This window comes from Macrobrachium nipponense, chromosome 3 (assembly GCF_015104395.2).
Source record: "Macrobrachium nipponense isolate FS-2020 chromosome 3, ASM1510439v2, whole genome shotgun sequence".
Lineage (NCBI taxonomy): Eukaryota > Metazoa > Arthropoda > Malacostraca > Decapoda > Palaemonidae > Macrobrachium > Macrobrachium nipponense.
In genome coordinates this window covers 46,744,077-46,767,913 of record NC_087202.1, presented here as the reverse complement: position 1 = coordinate 46,767,913, position 23,837 = coordinate 46,744,077, and the positions used below count along the sequence as shown (strand labels likewise).

Below are 23,837 nucleotides of genomic sequence, written 5' to 3'. Positions count from 1 at the left end.
GGAAGCCATCAGACAGGCACACTTGGCGCCTCATGATTCCACCACCACGTCTGTGCAGGCTAGAGTGCAGGACGTTAGGGGTATTGGTCCCTCTGGCTTTCAAAAAGAACTTGTGCTGAGCGTTGGTACTTGGTTACGCCTGTCCGTGTTCACCTCTTTTTATCTTAAGGATGTTGCCCACAGATCTGTGGACACATTTTCCCTGGGTCCTGTGGTGGCTGCCCAACAGGTTGTGTAACTCATAGTTGCCCTTAACAGGCCACTTTTGTATCTTACCTAAGATGATTGTGTGGTAAGATGATTGTGTGGATAAGAGAATGAGTGAGTTGGCTAGTCTTTCTTTCTCTTGTACCTTTCCTTCTTCCTTCGGGTTATGGAATAGACACGTCATTCGCTGGACTGGTCTGTACAGGTAAGGTAGTCATACTGATAGTGTGGTCGCTTAATTTACAAATATCCAACCCTCTATTTGGTAGCATATGCTCCATTCCTTAGCAAGGAGGAGTTGGGAATAGTACAAACCCTGGTGTATTGGTTTGCTATTGGACAGTCAAAGTTTCTCTTTGGTTCCCTATACAATGGTTCTCCCACATATCGTTGTACGTCACTCAGTGTCTGAGTGGTTGGAGATCAATTTATCTAGCTTCTCAAAGGGCTCCAGTCCCTCTGCAGAAGTCATTTCTTCTGGAAGCTGGACTGGTGGGTAGGCTCCCAACCGGTTTAGGATGTCTTTTACCTCCCTCCAAGTATAAGTCTATACTATTGTTAAGACCGAAGGTTTGTTCGCGTATGAACAAATGACAAATTTTCTAAGACAATTTGTATTTTTCATAGCTACAAACCTGAGTTCTTAACATTATACTGCCTGCCTCCAGCTGCCCCTTTGTATGTTAATACATCCTGAATTGGGAAAGATTGGCGTAGGTGACTTCACCCGATCTACACATGCGTTGCCAGATATCACAAGATTCCTTGCTTGCGTCTGTTTTTTAACCAGATCCAGCTAGGTGCTAGAAGTTATCCTATTGTTAAGACCTCAGGTTTGTAGCTATGAAAAATACAACTTGTCTTGGAAAATTTCATTTCACAAGGAAGCCATTCAAACAAACAATCAAAGGCATGCAGAAGCTGAAAGTGGCTTCAGTTTGTTTGTTACAGAGCTGAGTTACTTTTACAGTAGTAAAATATTTTAAAAATGATTGTCACTAAAAAATTATTGTCACTAGATTGGTATTTTACCGAAACAAAAATTTGGGCAGTTCAAGTGAAAGTGAAAGAAATGGGCGAATAATCACCCCAGCCCAGCTGATAAGTCAGTGGGGAGAGCAGAGCCCTACTTCCCTCGACTCTCCTCTTTCTCATCTCCCTCAGCGCACCTAACACTGCCTCAAGCAAGCTTTTTTTTTTTTTAATTGTATTGCATTTGATTGTTTTCATGTTTTATCATTAATTTGTGAAATAACATTTTAATTTTTATGTGAATTGGTATTGCTTTTATGTACATACTGTAGTAAAGATTTTACTCTTCTCCACAACAGTACCGCGACACACGATAACTTAAAATCATTCATTCATTATTCCTCAAAAATATAAATGCCCCCACCACTACCTCAAGTTAGCTGTGTAACACCGCAATTATGAATTTTTTTTAATCGTTTATGCTAAATTTTACTGTGAAAAGCGTGAAAAGCTGTTCTTTCATATACAATTTTGTTAAATATTGTTCAACCAGACAGTCCTCACTCTGCACACCGAACACTTGCTTGATTAAAATGTTTTTTTTTTTCATTTTTGTCTGTATTGCATTTGATTGCTTTGTATTGCATTTGAGTGCTTTCATATTTTATCATTACGTTAACTATCTCTTATCTTATCTCCTGAACATATCAACGCTCCCTCGTTCAGTCTCAAGTCAGCTGGGCGTGACATCACCGCGTTTTGTATGATTTTGTACATCTTTTATGCTAAATTTTATATTGCTTTATACTTTTATTTTTGTTGAATATGGTTAGCATTACATTATATATTGTAAATGAAAAGAAAGTTGAATACAAGTTGTTGAGAAACTACAAAATTTTCTCAAATTTAGTTCGAAAAAACAGTTTGACATAAACATTTGACAAACGAGGTACCACTGTTTTTAAATTTAAGTAAATGCATGTATTTTTTTTATTGGGTAATATGCCAGACTTCATAGTGGGCATAATGCTGTAGTAATTAAAAAGAATTCTTGTATACTACTAAGGAAGCACATTTCTTTGTTGGTGTTGTGGTTGGTACCAGATCCTACTTTGTAATGTGTAACTTCATTGTATAGGATCAAAGTGCTGTATTTTCACATTTATTTTTATCACTTTTACTTTTTATTTTTTGTTACTTATGTTTCTTTGTTCTTTCTAGTGAATATGAAGAAAGGGTTCCAGCACAATTAGAGGACAAAGTTGCTGCTGAAACTAGTGCATCAGTACCTTTAAATGGTGATTCTCTTCATTTTGATGGAAAAGTAAGTTTTATGAGGAAACTCTAGTTAGTGGCAGCAAAGGTATTGTGAAGAGTTTTGACTTTTTTTTTCAGATTAGAGCACAGTTTTTTTTCTTAGTGCTGTCCATTTTGAATGAGTTTAAGTGTTGGTATTTGTAATTCTTTTTATTTCATCATTTTATTACTTTTTTTTTTCATCTTTACTGTATAAGTAAAAGTAACAAACTATTAATCATAATCTTCATGAAATGAAGCAAGAAATTGGGAAGTATTTTGTTCCTTGCCAACTGTTAGTAATAGACCTGTTTGTTCAAGGGTATGTATTAGAATGGAATAGGAAGGAAAGGAAGTGGGTTTGGTATGTATCCTTATAGTACAAGGTTTCTAAGAGACAGTGGCAGCTTGTCAGTAGGCATTGTGGAACTGCAGCACCCCCGATAGATTTCATATGCGCAAAATTAATGAATATGACAAATTAAGGTAGGTCATCAAGGTACCGCCTGAGTCTGAAGAACCTCCCATGTGGCTATCTAGCCACATGGGAGGTTCACCATTTTCCCTCCATACATGAGAGGTATAGAATACCACATAGGAGGTTTTTCAGACCTGGGCGGTACCTTGGACTCGACTGATGGTATGGTACTTATTCTGCAAGCATTTTCACCTACTGAGTTGGACGACCAGGTGAGATTTGTTTTTTCCTCCATGAATAAGCAGTATAGCTTACCACATGGAGATACTTCAGACTCAGACGCTACCTTAGACTTAACACTAACGTTGAAGTACCTTCTTTGCAAATATCCTCAGCTCCAAGTTATATAAATAGGTGAGGATACATGCATTTATACATAGCAGGTTGTTTATGAGTTACCTACATATGTTCCTTGGTCAGGTCGGGCTGAATTGGATTGATCCCACCTCCGTGTAAATGTTGTTAATTGGGTTAATTCAGGTGTTCAGGGAGTATTGCAATATGAAGTTTTCATAATAAAAGTAATATTGTAATACTTACCTGAACGATTCCCACCCTCCTCCCCACTTCAGTTTGATAGTGAATGATTCAATTTGAGGAATCAGGCCTCTGGTGGCCGGTATTTGCAGCTCATTTGCCTAGATGTACCTGCAGCTTTGGTAACACTGACACTTAAAAATTACCAACTTAGTGGGTAAATATGTGGGGATATAGTTCGGACTGGTCAGTGACCGGGGCTAATTCAGGTGATCAGGTAAGTATTACAATATTAGTTTTATTATGGAAACTTCATATTTTTATATAACCTCTGAGATATTCTCATACTCTTCTGTCAGTCCGTCCACTTTGTGTTTGTTTATGCAGTTAATACCAAGGAATTTAGAAATAAATTATGTAACAGTACCCCTATGAATGATAGCTACGAGCCACCACTGCTAAGACTGTTTTGTGATATTTTAGATGTAGGGAACTAGCTCTAAAAAATAAATATAATTTGAGGTGTAGACATCCATTTTAAGGATGGGAACATGACTACATTTGGAAAAGCAACGTAGTAGATAAATTGAGGAATCACCAAAGGTGACATCAGATCCTTAGTCTGCCTTTGACATGATGAAAATGAACTCTGATGCAAAAGGCTGAGTTGAAAATGAACTCTGATGCAGAAGGCCGAGTTTAGAGGAACCAAGATTTTTTTAAAATAAAAACTTTGTTTACCTTAATAAGCACACACTCCACATCATTTCTGCTTTCAAAAATGAGTATTGAGACTAAACTGTTTAGTTCTTGTTTAGGGTTTACTTATTAGTAGTAAGTATATAATATACAGCAACATGTTGCATCATTAAAATAATAATATTTTTCCAGGTCTATATTTGCCCACCTGATGTACCACATGCAATATGGCAGTCATGGCATGAACACTGGGAAAATTGGAAGGAAATTTACATTCCACTGTCATGGATTCAGAAGAATCGCAGCCTCTGTAAAGATTCCCATGTAGAATGGCATGACTCTTACATTCAAGACTATCCATGGGTAATCCCTGTCATTCAAGATGGACTTGATGAGATTATGTATACATCTGATTCTGTGTCTAAAGACAAAAGTGAAGAGGAGCTCCTGGAAAAAGCTGACACTGTAGAGAAGCCCCAAGAAAACACCAACACTGAGGAGGAGCCTGAAGAAAAGGCAGACACTTACAGCAAGCCCCAAGAAAAGACTGACACTGATAGGAAGTCACAAGACGAGGCATACACTGACAAGAACCTTCAAGAAAATGCAGAAACTGATGAGAAACCCCAAGAAAATGTAGAAACTGATGAGAAACCCCAAGAAAACTTAGAAACTGATGAGAAACCCCAAGAAAATGTAGAAACTGATGAGAAACCCCAAGAAAATGTTGATACTGAGGGCAAGTCACAAGGAAAAGCAGATGCTGTTGGCAAGTATCAAGTTGAAGCTACTGCTGAAGGCAAGTCTGAAGATAAGGCAGGCACTGAGGGTAGAGCTCATTTAAATAGTGACGCAAAAGATAACCATCTAGATTCTGAAACAAAAAAGAAATTGGATAAACTTTATGCTGAATTTTCCAACAGTAGGTACTGGGTACATTTGAGAAGCTTCCTGCAAAATAATGGTGTACCGCCCAGTGAAAGTCTGGTAAGTTTTTTCAGGGAACAAGGCCAAGTTGATTATTGTAAAGGTATGATTAAGCCTGGGGATTCTATCGAAGACTTTACAGTGGTTAGTGCTGAGGACTTGGATATTAATAAATGTGAAGAAAATGGTAATGGAGGTAAAGTGCAGTCAGATGAAGTTAATAAATTTGAAGAAAATGGAAATGAAGGTAAAGTGCAGTCAGAAACCAATCAAGTAGATCCCACTCCTGATAATGAAGAAGAAATTGGTACTATAAATGGAAGCAGCTGTGAATCAGAATCGTTAGAAAAAACAGGTACAAAGCGTAGGAAAGAGGATAGGGTAGAAGTAAATGTGGAAGCTAATGAAGTTGGAATAAATTCTGCAATGCAAAGTAAGAGGGCAAGACATGAAAGAAATCACATTGTTGTGAATGGACATGGACAGGAAGAGCTTGACGAAAGTGACGAGGAGGAGGAAAGTGAAGACGTTGATAGCTGCAATTCAACAAAGGTATTGGATGGGGCTAAAATTAAAAGGTCTTCAAAGCAGAAGAGAAAGAAGAAAATCCTTTCCAGTACAGCAAGGTAAGAGGTTATATATTTGTTAAGTCTAATTGAGTATATTGTTCATACGTGAAAAAACCTTGAGTCATAACAGTAGGATAATTTCTAGTGCCCAGCTGGATCCAGTTAAAAAGGAGATGAGAGCAAGGCATCTTGTGATATCTGGCAACACATGCGTAGCTCAGGTGAGGAAGGATCAAGGACCACGCCGTTACGCCAGTCTTTCTTTGACTGCCTGGGCGAGAGTTGTGTTAACCTCTCTTGGCCTTTTCCCGGTTCATTGCCCGTTTCGCTTGTGTTTAGTGTGTGTGTGTTAGCTGATGATATGGCTGCTTCTGCTCCTCCTCGGGGTCAACGTATGTGCCCCGGAGTTTCAAGTCTTCCGTGTTCTCGTTTTTTGGCTCGGCAGCGACTGACCCTCACATAATGTGCAGTAGGTGTTGTTCTAATTTTTGTACTATAATGAATCCTTCCACGGAATGCCAGGCATGGCCTACAGAGCAGTGGAACTCGTTTTATGGCAAGAGAGAACATCGGAGGGTTTCGACTCTTCCTACTTGGGAGGGTTTTTTGCCTCTTCCTGATGCTTCATCTCCTGCAGTAGTCAACCCCCATAGTAACGTTGTTCCTGTGTCTCCTTCCTTTTCCTCTATTGATTCGTCGCTGATGTTTGTAATGTAGCCCCTTCTTCCTCGGGAGTTAATTTGATTCCCAGGAAGGGTGAGTCTTTCTCATCAATCTCTTTTCTTCCAGAGTTGGAGGCTTCCAAAATGGCGGCGATTTGGAAGACGCTCGGGCTAGGGGTCCCCCGTCGTTGGAGGGGTTGCTAGCGCATTTTGTGGAGGCTCGCACCCCCCTCCCGGACTGGCCAGGCCATCCCCCCTCCTCCCGGCCTCGTTACTTTGACATAATTTTTGCACCATTTTATATTAGCCATTTTATATTTAATAGTTTTGCTCACAGTGTGATTTGTATACAATTATATATGAAATTTTTTTTCGCTCTGTCATATATCCCAATATTTATATATGATAATGATATTTTTTTCATTTCTGATGATTGCATACTAAACTTCAGGCAATGACAAAAAAAGGAGACATAAATGAATTCTTAATCTTGAAAACTAAGCGTGCTGTGATTTTTTGAAAAAAACATTTTTTCCGTTTCGGCGCTCACTCGCGAACGCCGCCGGCATACGGGAGACTATTTTTGAAATACCTCTTCGGTGTTTAAGGGTTAATATTTTTTTGCCCTTTTTGTTTAGTCTTATAATGTTATAAAGCCACTGAGTGCTTTTAGGTTTAATATTTCTTCAAATTATAAAAGTTTTTCTATTTCTTAATGCAAACCATTTCATTTAAAGATACATTTCTGTGCCTATTCTCTGAAGGTCAAAGCAAATTTGTTAATGTATGGAAACTTGATCAAGTTATTCCTTTGTAGGCTCTTCACCACATTCTTTTTGTCAGCCTCTCCACTTTGTAAGGGTGTTACATTATTTTGATTATTTGCCTGACAGTAAGACCTTTAAGCTTTGTCTTTTATAAATTGTATGTAGATACTCTTTAATTCTTGTAGTAAACCTCTTAAAGTTGCCTCAGGCTAGAAAGACAGCGCAGTTTCCTGACTTCATTAACACAAAATATATATACAGTTTTGAAACATACAAGGTTAGTTCATATTGAAGGTTGTATGGCTTTGCTATCGTCTACTTGAGGTGAAGTGTAGTGATAGGACAACATGTCGCTGTATGAAGCCTTTCTTACCCACAGTCTGGTAAGGCACACAACCGTACCTCTGCATGCTCTCTGGCTTCTCTGCTTTGGCTCCTTTTGTTGACATTTGGTGACTAATGACAACGTCCCATTGCACCACCCTTTTGGGGAATAATTAATTTCAACAACTCCTTTGCCGGGCGTGATTAATGACGTTGCCGGAAGTGTCTGGCTTCCGCTGGCAGGTCAAGGGTTAATCACGAGCTTTATCGTAGAGCAGTCAAATGCATTTATTAATTGCTGCTACCACGATATCCACTTGTTTGGGTTTTTTGCCAGTACAACAAATATATCTGCTGCTTAACACAACACACTCTTATTCCTCTCTTTTGTTCATGAAACTTACCTGACAGATATATATATAGCTGTATTTTCTGAAGTCCGACAGAATTTAAAAATTCGCGGCACACGCAGTGGGCGGCCAGGTGGTAGTACCCATTCCCGCCGCTGGGAGGCGGATATCAGGAACTATTCCCATTTTCTATTCATATTTTTTTCTGTCGCCGGTCGGTAAACAACTGTTTACAGACCTCCGCCTAGGATTTTGAAACTTCATTAGCCACTTAAGTATCCTAATTATTCTTTCGATTATTAACTTGGATTTGTGGCTAGGCATACGCTATCGTAAATTTTTTCATTGCATTTGATGTCTGAAGCTAGTTAGCCTAGTTTCAGACTTTGTTGTCTGCATGGTAAGGTGAGGCTACCGTAACTTTCGGTAGACACTCGCTTAGTATATATGACGTTTACATGTTTTCTTTGCATAAGGTAATTAGTGTAATGTGTGACTGATTACGGAAGAAGGAGGATTCATTTACGCATTTTAGAGCGTGTTAGAATCAGGAGTTTTCCTCCACAGTAAACAGAAGTTAGAAATAATGAACCTTCTAACCTCCTGTAGATTTTATTTTGCCTAACCCTGTTGGTATGGCTTACGAGCCTAGAATAAGTGTCTGCTAAAGGCATTGGACATCAAGTAATCTTAGACTAAAGTGCTCGCTCTCCAATCAGTGTTGTGAAGTGTAGTGCCCCTTGTGTTGTGGAGGGGGCGTCAGATCGGCCCCATAATGCCTCTAGGCCTGGACCTCTGTCGGACTCCCAGGACTCAGGGAGAGGGCATGTCGAAAGCCGCAAGAGGGTTACGGGAGGGGGCTCCCCACCGATCTGGCGTCCCTTCGGCAGAACCTGTTGACTCTTCCCAGGCTGCTAAAGATCGTGCACGTGCACGAATCTTGAAGGATTGCTTCTCGTCCTCCGAGGCGTCCTCCCCACACAGGGGTTGGAGTTCTCGGAAGGACTCGCGCCCCCTAAAGAAGCTTTAGAGAAGAGGACGCTTCACGTCCTCTCTCTCGTCACGAGAGGATGAAAGAGTAAAGAGACCACTGGCTCTTTTCCTAAGGGACATTTAAGGAGGCTCATTCATCTTGCCAGAAGAGTGATTTGAGCCTCCTGTGAGAACGCTCATGTATATATCATTTATACATTATTAAGGAGGCTCATTCATCTTGCCAGAAGAGTGATTTGAGCCTCCTGCGAGTGACCGCTCATGTATACATCATGTATACATTATTAAGGAGGCTCATTCATCTTGCCAGAAGAGTGATTTGAGCCTCCTGCGAGTGAACGCTCATGTATATGAACGCTCATGTATATATCACTTATACATTATTAAAGAGGTTCATTCATCTTGCCAGAAGAGTGATTTGAGCCTCCTGCGAGTGAACGCTCATGAAGTTAGAGCTGTTTCAACCTCGCTAGCATTCCAAAAGAATTTGGTAATCAAGGACATTCTTGATTCCACCTTTTGGAGGAGCAACTCAGTATTCGTCTCCTCTCCTCATTGCGCTCCGTATACGTTATGTAACGTTCGCTTTACTTCGATAAAGCAAGCTGATAAGTTTGACGGCCGGCAAGCTGCTTTGCACAGTCAAACCACTTTTGTCTCTGGTCGGCATAAGAAGGGCAATTTAGACGTGAGGAAGCTTTTGGAGGTGCTCGACGTCCTATAAGTAGAGACATTCTCCAGGACGCTCGGCAAGCACCTTGCGGAAGACGAAAGCCATACGTCTTCCTTTAGTGTTCACACACTTCAGGAGCAGCGTGCGGCTCTCCATGGAGACTCGCATGAGGACGTACCTTAAAAATATTCAATGTCATACGCAAAACGCGGTTCGTCATAAACATTGAGATGTTGGCAAGGTCGCTCGCTAGGACGCCTCTTGGCGGGCCTTGCATGCATCAAGGCGCTCAACGAGTTCCTCTCTGAAACGTCGTTAGAAGACTTGGTGTTCTCTGCTCAGACACGCTCGTAGCTAAGCAGGACGTTTTTTGAGGACGCTCAGCAGGACGCTTTTGAGGACGCTCAGCAGGACGCTTTTGTGGACATTCGCCAGGACGCTTCGGTGGAAGCTCGGCAGGACCTTTGCGCGAGAAAAAGAAAAGACTTGTTGAAGGCGTCTTATTTGCTGTTGAGGACATTTCTTTACAGAAATTTTTAAAAGGATTCGGAGTTAGCGGAGACATACCCGAATTTTTCTTCGATCCCTCTTTCCTCTTCATCGATTTCTTTGAGAATCGGGAAGATTATATACTCGGATTCCTGGGTGACTTTCGGTCATGTTAAAGGGTTTTCCCCTATTAGCAAAGTGCTAATAGTTTTGTCAAGTCAGGACGTTTTCCCCATTGTCATTTAAGTGGGGGACCCCTCATAAATGGGGTAGTTCTCATTGACATAGATTTTAACGTTTTTATCGTTTAAGCGGATAAACTCATTAACAAATTTCGGAAGAGCTCTCATTCATTTTCAGAGGCTCATCCGGGGTTAAGAGAAAGACTTGTAGACTATCCAGGAAGTCTTTTGTCCAATATCATAAGAACATTGAACGGTCTTTTTCGATCCACGGTTCTCTCTTGATGATCTCTATTCGAATGTTACTCCCTTTTCTTGGAAAAGAGTCTTGGCAAAGAGTCAAGGAGTTCTTTTAAAAGTCTCGTTCATTAGAACGTGGACAGTCGTTTTCCTTTCTTTCTCTCTTCCTCGTCCAGGAAAGATGTAGTAGAGAATTCGATGTTCAAAATTACTACAATACTTACGTAGTTTATCTTTGCGTCATTTTGCTAACGCATGGGTCGAGTCATATACGCATATCGTATTTACCTCTGCGGATAGAAGCCGAAAGAACTGTTGTTCTAATGTATTTATTTGACACTCCCTTCAACCTTCCAAGAGTTTTCGGAGTAAGAACAACTCTTCAGGTATTGTTACGACAACAACAACTCAGCTTCTGTATTTAGCGAATTCGGTTTCGTTTAAATAGGCCTGCTTGAGAGTTTCCTTTTGCTCGATAATATCATACCTATTCCTTCGTAAAGGGAGTAGCTGGCAACTCAGGCAGATAGTATTCTGTTCACCATTGAAGCTTTCCTTCGAGGAAGACTTCTCCTTCACTCTTTTTGATAGAGATCGAAGGTGGTCGATCTCCAATCCTTATTTTATTTTCTTGAAGGAAAGAATTTAGGAGGAGATCGTTGTTCAGAATACTATAAATATACTACGTATATTAACCTCGCGACATGATTCTACTAAGCAGTTGAATTGTCCGAGGGGTAGGCGCATATCCTAGTTATTCTACGGATTGCGACTTAGACGAGAAGTATTCTAATTGAACTGCAACATCAACTCAGCTTCTGTATTTAGCGAATTTTGTTTCGTTTAAATATGCCTGCTTGAGAGTTTCCTTTGGTTCGATAATTTCATACCTATCCCTTCGTAAAAGGAGTAGCTGGCAACTCAGGCACATAGTGCGAGACGATGATCAAGGCTGCTGTTACTGTGATCTACGCAGTACCGGCTAGCTCGGTGTCATGCGCGGTTGGTTACGTCTCTCTCCCTTGCGGGAATGGCTGAATAAACCGTCTCTCTGCCCTACAATCATGGATTTTAGCCTCGGGTTGAGGAAATTTCTAGTAATCTTGAATGATCATACCTGCCGTTTACTTAGAAAAATTTCAACAAGATATCTCTTATACTTGTTAGGTGCGGGTTTACCGCACGGTAACATTCTGTACGAATCTACCGCGGCATAGCACTATAATAATGCTCTCATGCTAATGCAAAGCGCAGCCTTATTTAGGGAAGGAAGCAGGCTGAGTGAGGGAATGGATGAGTTTGCTGGGGACCATTTCCTCGCTGGAGAAGCTTGTTTTCCCTGAATAAACAGCAATTCAGACCTCTACAAATTTTCCTCACGAAGAAATTGGAATAACATCAAAGATCTTGTAATTCTAATTTTCTCTCAACGGCTTGAGGATCACCTCGGGTGATAGCGAGAGGGTGCCAGACATCCGAACAGAGAACAGATGTTCTGGCACATTGTCTGAAAGAATTGGAAGCCAAATTGGTCGGCTCTCCAGTTCCTCGAAGGGTGAGTTTGGATCGAGTGGCCCAAATCATCTCGGATAATTTCTCAGCTCTCTCATAGCTCGAGAAGAGAGAATTGGTTATGGGCTTGGGCACGGAACGTAACGATCCTCAAGAGGTTCGTTAAACTAGTGCACGTCCGTGCGGGTCTTCTCGATCGAAGGCAACAACTACTGACGTTTGAATAATCCTCACTTAGAAGTATGTCGAAAGTGAGGAGAGACTGAGGGCGTCCTTTCGTTAAGTTTTTCGTAATATTGAAGACGAAGGAGCTTCCTCTTAAGTGTTCCCTTATTCATGATCCTAGAGGATTAGCTTTAGTCGCCACATGTTGGCCTCTAAGAGGTTGGATTCACAGAGGTCAGGTAATTCAGAGAATTGTCCAAAGACCCTTCCCGAGAGAATCTGTGTAATCTAACATAGTCACTTAGTGAAGTATCTAATATCTCTCCGCTCTGACTCTGAAGGCGTTCAGACTATCGAGAAGCGATAAGAGCTTCAAGATTAATGGCAGTCTCGTTGGCCAAGCAAAGCAGTGCTTGCCTAATTTCAGTTTTCAATCGGAGGGGCCGTTTCTGGAGATAGTGAAGGGAAATGACTGTTCCTCCACCTCGACCTCTGTGAATTTCTTTATGGTTCTATCTTTCCGTATGAAGTATGAGATAAGATAGAAGTCCTAACTGTTGTAGAATATGCAAATATGTTGTTGACGGCCTCTAGGCTCAGAGATTCGGTTCTGTCAAACAACAAAGCTTCACGATCTTTGAGGTCTGTGGAAATCTTGAAATTCTCTGGATCAAAGGTTCCGGCATGGAACTTAGACGTAGTCTGAGTTTCTGATGCCAAAAAGCATTTCGAACCTATCCTTTCTGCGAACTTAATACACGTGACCAGAAAGGCTAATATTCTAACCGCTCTAGCCACGGCAAGGAGGGTTAGTGAGGTTTTAGCCATCATCAGAGGTTTTGGCTTTAAAGGACATAATGCGGTCTGTCCGCTAAGCCTTCCGTTCTTGATAAGAACGAAAACCTGTCTAACCATTGACCCGAAGGCTTGGAGACCAAGGGTATGGCACAAATTATTGGGCAAGGGGGGCATTAGAGAGTCCTGTGCCCTGTAGGGTCTCTCAAGTTTTATCTTGATAAAACTATAGAAAGTCAAAGTCAACAGACAATCTGCCTTTGTTCCGTAAAAAGACCAGAACTAGTTCATGTCCAAGAACACCCTGGCATGATAGCCAAGGAGTTCTTTTAAGAGGTCTCATTCATTATGTTTGCATAAAGATTTGAGATTTTTTCTTAATATCAATGCTCAAGAGGTGAGGGCGCGGCCTCAGAAGCATTTCAACAGAGCATGACACTCAGTAACATCCTGAGTGCCACGCTTTAGCGAAGCAACTCTGTGTTCGCTTCACACTCCCGACGGGATGTGAAGACGACATTTCAGATCCGTAAGTCGCTAGGACCATACATATCCGTAGATATATTATTGGGTGCAAGAAGCAACACGAATCCTATCCTATAGAAAAGGGATAGGTGTGCTTTTAACTTTGAAGGGTTGGTCGCTTGAGGCGCGTTCCTTTTCTTTAGCCTAGAAGTTATGGAACTAACTTTGATAGGTTAGGTCAGGTGGTGGTTTTAGCTTTGGTGCCCTCAGAAGTATGGTCATATGGTCTAGTCACATTGTGGTCACGTTGACGCCCCCGTTGACAGTCATCTAGAGCGCACCAGCATTACAGGTCTCTACCTCGCTGGCAACTCTAGTAACGCAGAAGCAGACTTTGGTGACAGTAATCACGAAGTCGGCTATGCTAACAGGTCAGGAACCAAGATGTATATCATCTACTTAATTTAGTTTCCCAAAAATCCTATTCTGTCTCTTCCCACCATCCGAAGGTGGGATTCAGCTATATATATATCTGTCAGGTAAGTTTCATGAACAAAATGTTATTGTTATAATACAATTAAGTTTGTTCATACTTACCTGGCAGATATATATAATTAAAGTGCCCACCCACCTCCCCTCAGGAGACAGTGGCACTGATAAAATATGAATAGAAAATGGGAATAGTTCCTGATATCCGCCTCCCAGCGGCGGGAATGGGTACTACCACCTGGCCGCCCACTGCGTGTGCCGCGAATTTTTAAATTCTGTCGGACTTCAGAAAATACAGCTATATATATATCTGCCAGGTAAGTATGAACAAACTTAATTGTATTATAACAATAACATTTTTATATCTACCCAATTTTCCCTACACTAATATTACACTACTACCATTATAGATTAATGCATTTTCAATTATAAATAAAGTTAATTTAAATTGAATGTTTATTGTAAAGTACGAATTTATTTATGTTAGGAACTGTGAAATTGCTGAGGTAAGAGATCTAGAAAATATGAAAGTGCAGGCCTTAGTAGGGTCTTTCATAACCTAATAGACTTTTCAGAAAATCAAACCCTCAAACAGTGTTTTAAATTTAGGTGCTACTTAATTATTTTAATTTTCATATTTGGACCCAAGTCCCTGCCAATTAATTGCTATTTTGAGAAATTAATTTTTATCTGCAAGTACCCCCTCCCCCCAAAAAAAATTTATCACCAACAGTAATGGTTTTTGGCAGAGTTTTATGATCTTTAGAATGTCTTAAATGTTCAGAAACCTTCAGGGTTTTGAATATTCCTGAATTTTCCAGAATCCCCAAGAGGGATTTTTAAGTTTGGGGATGTGATAAACAGCCTCTACACAAGGAGGCTTATTGACAGCCTTTTTTTTTTGTCTGTTGAGGCAGAACAACAACAACCACCATTGGTAAGTCTTTAGAAGCTGTCATGGACTGAACAGAAGTAGGTTCTGCCTCTCAAGAGGCCAGTGCACCAACAAGCACCAGAGTCCTGCCTTCTAAAAGGCAAATACAGTTGACCCCCGCTATTTGCGGACTTGCCTATTCGCGGATTTTTCTATGGGCTATATGCCCATTATTTCAGGTGTATATTTCAGTGAAATATTCACAAATTACTGTATTTTCATATAATTCTTGAGACTAAATGCATTTTTTGTGATAAAATTATTAGAATATTCTGGTATATGCTTTATAAGTTTTTCCTTTTTTCTTTTACTATTAAAATAGGTGGTTCTAAGCATTTATAAAGGGGTTTTAAGTATTTGCGGATTTTAGCTATTTGCGTAGGGGGCCCGGTTTCTGGTACCCTTCCCCTGCGAATACTGAGAGAGTAGTGTACACTATTAGGCAAAGACAAAGATCAATACCTGCTGATGGTACCTCTGTAGAGCCTAGAACATTAGCTTACACAGTATTGAGTGCTAGTCCAAGGATTATGGTGGTGGTCTTATTTTCGTTGAGAGATGGACTTGAGGTATCTTCTCAGTAGTGGCCATTTCTTGTCCAAATTTAAATAAATTTATTTTGATTTCGGGTGGTTTATCATCTCAATAAAGGGTGGTTTGCTTTGTGATATAACTGAGGCAAATGTAATGTTCCACATGCCAATATGTCAAACACTTATTCTATAGGTGCTAGGACTTATACTACATGCCAGTATGTCAAATAACTTGTGGGAAGCTGGATGATCATCACCTCACTTCATGGAATGGAGTGGTTTATGGTGTTTCCATTCTTGTCTTGTCCACATTAATTGCAGCTTTTTCATTCGTAGTCTTTGACTGTGTTGGTCACATGTCTGCATTTCAGGCAGAAACATCATTGGAATGGACAAACATAGGCTTATGCTTTGAACTCAGTTAGGTGACATTTATTTTCTGAGTCTCAGAAGCTGAAGAATGGTAAAGATAAGCACACAAGTAACCAGTGCTGGTACTGCCTCATAGCAGGGTCTTTTCCATTTGCCTCACTTCCATGATGCCTTGACTCCTAATTCTTCTTGAATTATCTGAATACAGTAATTCATGAACTCTTTGATCTTATAATTCCAGTAGTACTATCCTCCTCGGGTGCCACTATCAAGAGTGAACCATTGCCAAATGTCAACTTCTAGTAGTACCTTTCACACGCTTTCACAATTTTATTACAAACTTCAGGCATCTCTAGCTCTTGAATCCTTACTCCATGTTTGTATTTGTCGGCTTTGGCTTTTTAACTGCCTGGAGTTTAGTCCACCCAACTGTTGCCTTGTAGTCTTATTTTTCATGTAGTTCTGTATCAAGCTCTTGTTACTGTTATTGAACTGTGCTGTTGTAATTTGTCTTTGAGAAGTAACATACCAGTATGGTTCCGGGCTGATGTGTCCAGAGTTGTATAAACTCGAACTGTAAATATTAACATACATCTCTTTCCTGCAGTAATTGTAGTCCATCGCTATTCCTAATTTAACTTTGGTTGACAAGATATAATACATGGGGAGGTGATGGTTGAACTCGTAATTTGGTTTCAACACACAGTCCAGATCTAGATGGTTAATGATTTACCAGACTGCTTTTATTGTATTTCTTAAAAGCCATATTCTTATCTCTTGTTTTTGGCTTCAACGACATTTATTAGTGTGTGAATTGCTACTTGCTTTAGACATATCAAGGGTTGCGAAGACCTGTCGTGGGTGCCTGCTCTTTGCAGTTTTCGTGAGTTTGTATCATTGAGACATTTCTTTTACTCCTTGTGGTGGAGTTTTGTAAGCATACATACGGTGTTGAATGCTGCCTCTAATATCCACAATGACCTGCTAGTATTGATGTGCTATCCAATAAGCATTTAGTTCTAAAACCAATATTTGACATTTGTTGGGGACATCCCTTATAATTCTTAATGCAGACAGAAAACTGAGTATAGACTGGGTTTATGTAAATGTGACAACTGTACTTCATGATATTGTACTATCTTTCCCCATGGTTTTGTAATTCATCTTATTTCTCTCATGCTCAAGTATTCATGATAAGGAGCTTCCCTACCAAATTGCAATAATTTTCAATTGTAATTTTGTCCTTTATCATAGTGTCTGTCATCAGCTGTAAATGAGTGTCAAACTGGTTTGTACATTATGAAACAACAATGTTAAAATTTAATTTGACCTTGTTACTCATGTTATAAATAATCAGTGTAAGTTAATCTTTTCATTGTTTTTCTAAAAAAAATTTTTTTTATTTCAGCCATACTGGGCTTGGATGGTTAATGAGTTACATTGGAAAGAATAATGATGATCAAGATTCATCTGGGAAAAGTAAAGCCCATGAAAATGAAGTGCCAAATCCTGATAATATTTTTAGTGTGGCATACTGCCAAGGATCACAAGAAACAATTGCAGGTCATATTGAGAGGCTTGCTTCTCTGGGGAACCTTCCCTCTGAAGATTACCAGTTTAAAGCTGATGAACTCAACTTGAAGGAAGATTGCAGGAAATTGAGTAAGTGCTTTAATTCTCAGGTAACTGATGTATTGTCATCAAGTTGCAACAAAGAGAGAGATGTCATCAGTGATGAAGACATTGTCTCTGAAAAGGAGCATAATTCAGGCAGTAGAGAATCTGGTGAAAATGATGTATCTGAAGATTATGAGTCAGATGAAGAGGAAGTTTGTAAAGATGGAGAATCAGATAATAATAGTTGTCATTATTTCAAAGACAATTATAATGCTTCGGGTAAAAAGGGAACCATTGCTCTGACACAAAGCAAGCCCTGGTTCTTGACGTCATTTTCTTCACTGAAGAACTTTTTGCTTATGGTTGCATCCCATATACAAAGCATTTTCATCCCAGTGTACTCCTCCCTAGGTAATACTAGGTCAGTTGCCAAAAATAATTGGAGTTATCTAGAATTCTTTCGTAAAATGGTTGGCTTTCCTGTTATGGTAAAGTGTAGGGTTAAGAAGAAATCAAAGAAGTCTTGTCAGGCCAGACTGGAGAAATGGTTGCAACAAGTATGCAATACAAGTGTTTCTCTTCCAGAAAGTGAGCCATTTACTAGGTTCCATACTTATGAGGATCAGAGAGAGATGCCAACACTTTATCAATCCCTAGAAGTTATCCGACAAGGGGATGGCACTTCTTTTCTAGCAGTAAACACTTTCAATTCTGGAAGGCATCTATTTCTCAACAGTTCACAGAAAAACAATGAGGATGATTGGGAAAACTGTCACATAACATTTGATGAGGATGGAAACCCTGTCAGAGTGCCAGAAAAGACTCTTGATTCAGATGACTCTGATAAGGAAGGGAGAAATTGGAGTGAGATCACTGCAAATCACAAGTATGTTAGCTATAATACTAATCGGGAAATTCCACCACCAGAGCTCCCAGAACATCTTCTTAAGTACTGGGCTCAGCGACATCGTTTGTTTCTAAGATATGATGAAGGTATAAGGTTAGATGACGAATCATGGTATTCTGTTACACCGGAGATGATAGCAGCTCATCATGCTTATAGATGTAAGTGTGATGTTGTTATTGATGCCTTTTGTGGTTCTGGAGGCAATGCTATTCAGTTAGCCAGTACTTGCAAGTCTGTGATTGCAATAGACATTGATCCTGCTAAGATAGAACTGGCACGCCACAATGCAACCATTTATGGAGTTCAAGATCGTATTAAATTCATTGTTGGTGACTTTTTGGAATTGGCTCCTACACTGAGTGCTGATGTTGTTCTCCTGTCTCCTCCTTGGGGTGGTACAGAATATTTTCAAGAGAGAGTATATGATGTAAAGAAACTTGGAGGTACCATGGAATGTGAAAAGATAATGCAAGCAGCTCGTTTAATTACAAAAAACATTGCTCTTTACCTTCCAAGGTCTAGTAATTTGTGTCAGATTATTGAACTAGCTGGACTAGGTGAGTCTGTGGATTTGGAGTATAATTATATGAACAAGAAACTGAAGGCTGTCACTGCATATTTTGGTAAACTAGTCCACTATTAGTCTTCATTAGACTCTGGTGTTCATAGAAATTCTTACATGAACAGTCCTTTATTTTTCTCAGTTCACAATGTAAATAATAGTTTTTAGAATGAAAAATACTATTTTTATAGTCCTTTTCTATTGACATTTTTTTTCCATGTTGAGTGATTAGCCTTTCCTTTCTCATGTGGTGCAGTATTATCAGACAGTCTCCAGTTCCTAACGTTGAGAATTTTTCAATCTAATTAAAGTTCTTGTATATATTTAAATGCTCATGATAATGCAAAGGATTTAAGTCTATACTTTGATTTTAGATAAAGACATCAGTAACTTTTTGCATCTGAGGATTTTACTTGCAAGTAATCTTTCATTGAAGTATTGATTTTGGTTAACTGATATTGAAGTATTGATTTTGGTTAACGGATATTGAAGTATTAATTTTGGTTAACTGGGATGATTTGCTTTAATATATTAGTTTCAAGATTATCAGTTTTGCTTTAAGCAAATGTGGGGTAATTAAGTTATTTTTATCTAGTTATTGCTACGGTCACATTTTATGATATCTTAATTTTACAATAAACTATTGATAAGTGATCTAGTTATGACATGAAATCTGAATCTCAGGTTTTATTTTTTTCCATTTCTAGAGAAATATTTTCTGTATGAATATGCAGAGAAATTGGTCATGCTTCAAAAAATTTTCATAGAACCTGTATTGGATTTTTGAAAAGGCATTGCATAATAATATTTACATTTCTTTTGCAGTGTTTGTAAGTTAAATTTTCCTAATTATAAATTTGAGGTTGAGTTATTATGTAGCCTAGTACACATTATCACGTACCTGATTCTGTTATTCTGTGTCATGTATATGATGGTTGTTAGAAAAGTTTGTGAGAGTTGCAAGTTATTGACTGGAATGTTCCTATTATGTATGGGATTTCTATTCTGAATAAAAGTGACATGATTATAGCTGTTCAGAACTGTATTTCTTTAAGAATGTGACTGCGACTATGTTGAGGGCAGTGAATTTGGCACTGTCTTCACCTTTAATTTATATTGTAGTTTTGTATTTTCTTCAAAAAAATAAATTATAGAACCTTACTATTAAATTCATAACCATTCATATTCTACAAATTTACAAATTGGTTTCTTGCTACTAAAGTTATTAAATTATATCATCTGTTACCTATGTTAAGTTGGCCAAAGGTTATACAGTTTAAAAAAAATTTTTTAGTACATAGTATAATGATTTATCTTGACTTACGTCCTTGTGTTTCACAGTAATAAGTTGGTTGATGCGACAGGTGAGGTAATTTAGGATTTATTTTATTTTTAAAAGTTCAATCCCTTGTGCATATTTTTAGGTAAGTGCAATCTTCAAATCATGTTCCTTGTAATTTTGTTTTTTATGTAGAATAAAGGATACAAGTATGGAAACTTAATTAATTCTGTTCAAATCATATATAAATACATGTTTTCTGTTTTTACACTACAGTATTTTGTAGAATAGTATATTAATAAAGCTGTTTTGAAATACTCACTTGCTTTTTAACCTTCACGTTATGTACAGAGTGGTCACTTCATCCAGAAATTACAGAAAGGCTTTATCATCTGTGGGAAAGTTTAAAAGTAGATTTCTTTGCGATAAGATGCAACAGAAAACTAGAGGCAATTTGTTCAGTCATTCTAACACCCTTGGGACAACCTGGGTGATTATACCTTTCTCCCCTTCATAAAGTAAAACACAGTAATGACTTCTTGGAACCTCAGGATGACCCCAAGTTGCTCCTTTATGGTCACATGCAGAGTGGTACTAAGATCTAGCTCTGCTGACTGAGGCACTGAGAGTCCTCCCTGGCATAACGTCCATTGCCAACCTCTTGTTTAGAGGCTCCAACAATTGGTAGGGTCCCTATCTCTTCATGGCTGTAGAGACTATTCAGTACCTCCTGTAAGTGAAAGGCTTTTCTTGTACAGTATGTACAAGGGAAAATGGGCCATCTACTGTGATGGGTGTCATCAACAGGGCTTCTCTTCAGTCATAACTTACATTCAACAAGTATCTGACTTATTGTTCCTACATATGGAGGAGCTATTCTGTGTCAGCCATCAAGGCTATAGAGCTACTCAAGGATTAGTTCGGCATTTGAAAGGTGTAAGACTTTTCCACATAGAATCTTTGCTTAAAAGTTTTGAGTAGTCTTGTTCCCTAAGAGATTTTAAACCTCCTAATTGGGATTTGAGCATGGTACTTTGCAGCCTCACTCATGCTCCATATGAATCCTTTTCAGACAGAAATGTACCCCTCAAAACTGTCGTACTCTTGTAATGTTAAAACACTTGGGGGGTGGGGGTCTGTAACCTTTGAATTTGTCCCATAATTCATAGTAAACTCAAAAACCCTGGGTTCATGATGACGGGTTCAAGTCATATGTGAACCCCTCCCTTGAGGATATTGCAACAACCCAGACGAATTACATCTCTCCTGTCGGTTTACTGCGTAGCTATCTAGAAAGGACTCAACATCTCGGTCCTAAATGTTGAAGACACTTAGCACAGGACAAAACAAGAAAGAGGTGAACCAGAACACCTTTTGATTAAACAAGCATACAGTACCTCTTTACTGTATACAGTTGTCAAAAATGACAAATTTTCTAAGAGTTTGTATATTTCATAACTACAAATCTGGGGTCTTAACAATAGGATAAGTTTCTAGTGCCTTTTACCCGGTTCGTTGCCCGTTTTCGCTTGTGTTTTTGTGTGTGCTTGTATTATGGCTGTTTCTGCTCCTCTGCCTTGCCAACGTATTTGCCCAGGAACTAGGTTTCCCGTGCTCTCATTTCCTGGCTTCAGCTACAGACCTACACTCCACATACAGTAGGTGTCGTGCTAATGTTTGTACCGTATTGAATCCCTGCCCAGAATGTCATGCATGCCCTAGAGCGCAGTGGAAGTTATTTTATATTAAGAGGGAGCAATCATAGAGTTTCTACCCTCCATTTGCCTAATGTTGTTCCTTTGTCTCCTTCCTTTTCTTCCATCGATTCGGTGTTGGAAGTATCGGAAGGTTCTCAGGCTGAGTTATTGTGTAATATTACCCCCTCTTCCTTGGGAGTTGATTTGCTTCCTGCAAAGGAGGAGGGATTTCATGTTTCTTTTATTTCAGGTTCGGAGGCGTCCAAAATGGCTTCGCTCTGGGCATCGCTTGAGTTATAGGGTTCACCTTCGTTGGAGGGTTTGCTGATGCATTTCATGGATGCTTGCCTCCCCCCTCAGGCTCCCGCAGCTCTCCCCCTTCCTCCTGGTCTAGTCTTTGTTGGTGGCCAGGGTCAGCCATTTTGCATTGCTCCGCCAGTTACGCCTGCCGCTTCCCCGGGTTGAGGGGAATCTGTGATGTAAGTGCCGCTGATGACGTCATGGGGTCAGCCATCCTGTATCACTCCACCAGTGACACCTGCTGCTTGCTCGGGTTGAGGAGAAGCTGTGACATCAGCGCCACTGGTGACATCACTTCCATCGATGACGTCACTCCTAGTTCCCTCAGTGTCGTGTCTCCCTGCAGTGTCCGCAACGTCGGTTGGGGCTGCTGTGCTGCCTCATTCTTCTGTGTCATTATTGTTGTTTGCTCGCGTGACGTCATTGCTGCCATCCAGTACATTCCATCTCCCTTCCGTGTCGTCTGCACCCTCTCTTGCTGATCCGTCTGAGGCTTTATGTCAGCAGTTCTTAGGTGATTGGAATCTGTTTTGGAATATAGGTTTGCTGCCATGTTGGCTGGGAAGACTGGGAGCAAGCGTGTTGCATTGCTCCCTCCTACCAAGAGGATGTATAAGGAATCAGTACTGTTATCCTTTTCTTCTCCATCTCTGCTGTGTTGATGTATCAAGTGTTGGAGGGTTAAGGACTTTGCCTTATCTTTGTCAGCGAGTGAGGAGCCCGTGTTCCTGAGTGTTAAGTGTTTCGTCCCCTGCGCAATCTGCAGTGGCTGCATCGTCCTCTGCTTCGAGTCGTGAGTATGTTGCAACTTCACATGTTCGTGCGCATATGGCTGATTCTTACGCTTCTTCAGCACCAGGGCCTATTCGCCGTTGCAAGGATCTCAAGACACCTGTGAAGAGATCGAAGGATGTGAATGCGGAATTAGTGCAACCAGTGTTAGTCTCCCCCTCCCCTTGATGCTGTCTGGGGTTTCGACTCTGAGGAATTCCTGTTCTATGTCAAGTGTTTGAGACGCTTCTCTGTCACACGTACGCGTACGTGTCCACATACATGAGTAATTTATCGTGAGTGTTTGTAGTAATGTTCCTACTGTTGTGGTTTTTCATCGCAGGAGTTGGTACTTGGCTTCAGTCCAGACAGTTAGGCTGGTGCTTCGGGTTGTTTGGCTGCTAGGTCTACTGTTGGTCTGCATGAGGAAGGTGTGTTGGATAAGCCTGCGTCATCATCTCATCGTCGGCCTCCGTTGCCGGAGCAGGAGGAAGGAGACATGCAAGGGTTTTTGTCTTCCTTTACTGAAGTTGTCGATCTCATCGTGGGTTCAACAATTTGGAGAGGTACTCAGGCTCGGTCGTCTTTCACTCCTTGCTTGGAAGCCTTGCTGGGTGCTACGCAAGATCCTAAGTTATCGTTCCAGCTTCCCTTATCAGGACATGTCCAGTCGGTCTTGCTTAAGGTGAACGCTTCTGTGTCAGCTCGGGATGGGTCTCTTCGGTCAAGGGGTTCTTCCAAGTTGCTTCCCCCTCCACTCACGGGGCATAGGAAGTAATATGCTACGAGCTCTGCCTACTTGTCTCGTCATCTTAACCCAGACGTCGTGAGGTCGGTGATGCCGTCTCCACAGGATGCCTCAGCTTTGGAGTCTACGGCAGCCTCCATGTTACAGACTGTGTCATGGTTGGGCTTCTGGTTGACAGTCATTGCCAAAATTGTGTCTAACAAGTCCCCAGAAGGGTTGGTGAGTGCTTCTCTTGCCAGTTTGTTGCAGCCTGGGGACAAGGAGTTCTTGTAACTCGCACACCTCATCGTCAATTTGTAGGCTAATCTAATGATCAGACGAGATGCGGCTTTGTCCAGGATAGCAAGATCAATTGACCCTGAGTCCTTCTTGGCACTAAGGAATGG

General features: G+C 40.3%; 1 protein-coding gene across 5 annotated transcripts in view; it reads left to right on the top strand.

The window, feature by feature from the left end:
* Positions 1–20,252, top strand: part of LOC135221739 (uncharacterized) — a 43,467-nt gene extending 23,215 nt beyond the window's left edge. For all 5 annotated transcript variants that reach the window (XM_064259541.1, XM_064259543.1, XM_064259542.1 and 2 more), the window contains 3 exons: positions 2,401–2,503; positions 4,322–5,682; positions 16,979–20,252. In XM_064259541.1, coding sequence (XP_064115611.1) covers positions 2,401–2,503; positions 4,322–5,682; positions 16,979–18,737 — 3,223 coding nt within the window. In that variant the 3' untranslated portion in view covers positions 18,738–20,252. The remainder of the gene's footprint in view (positions 1–2,400; positions 2,504–4,321; positions 5,683–16,978) is intronic.
* Positions 20,253–23,837: the final 3,585 nt, after the last annotated feature.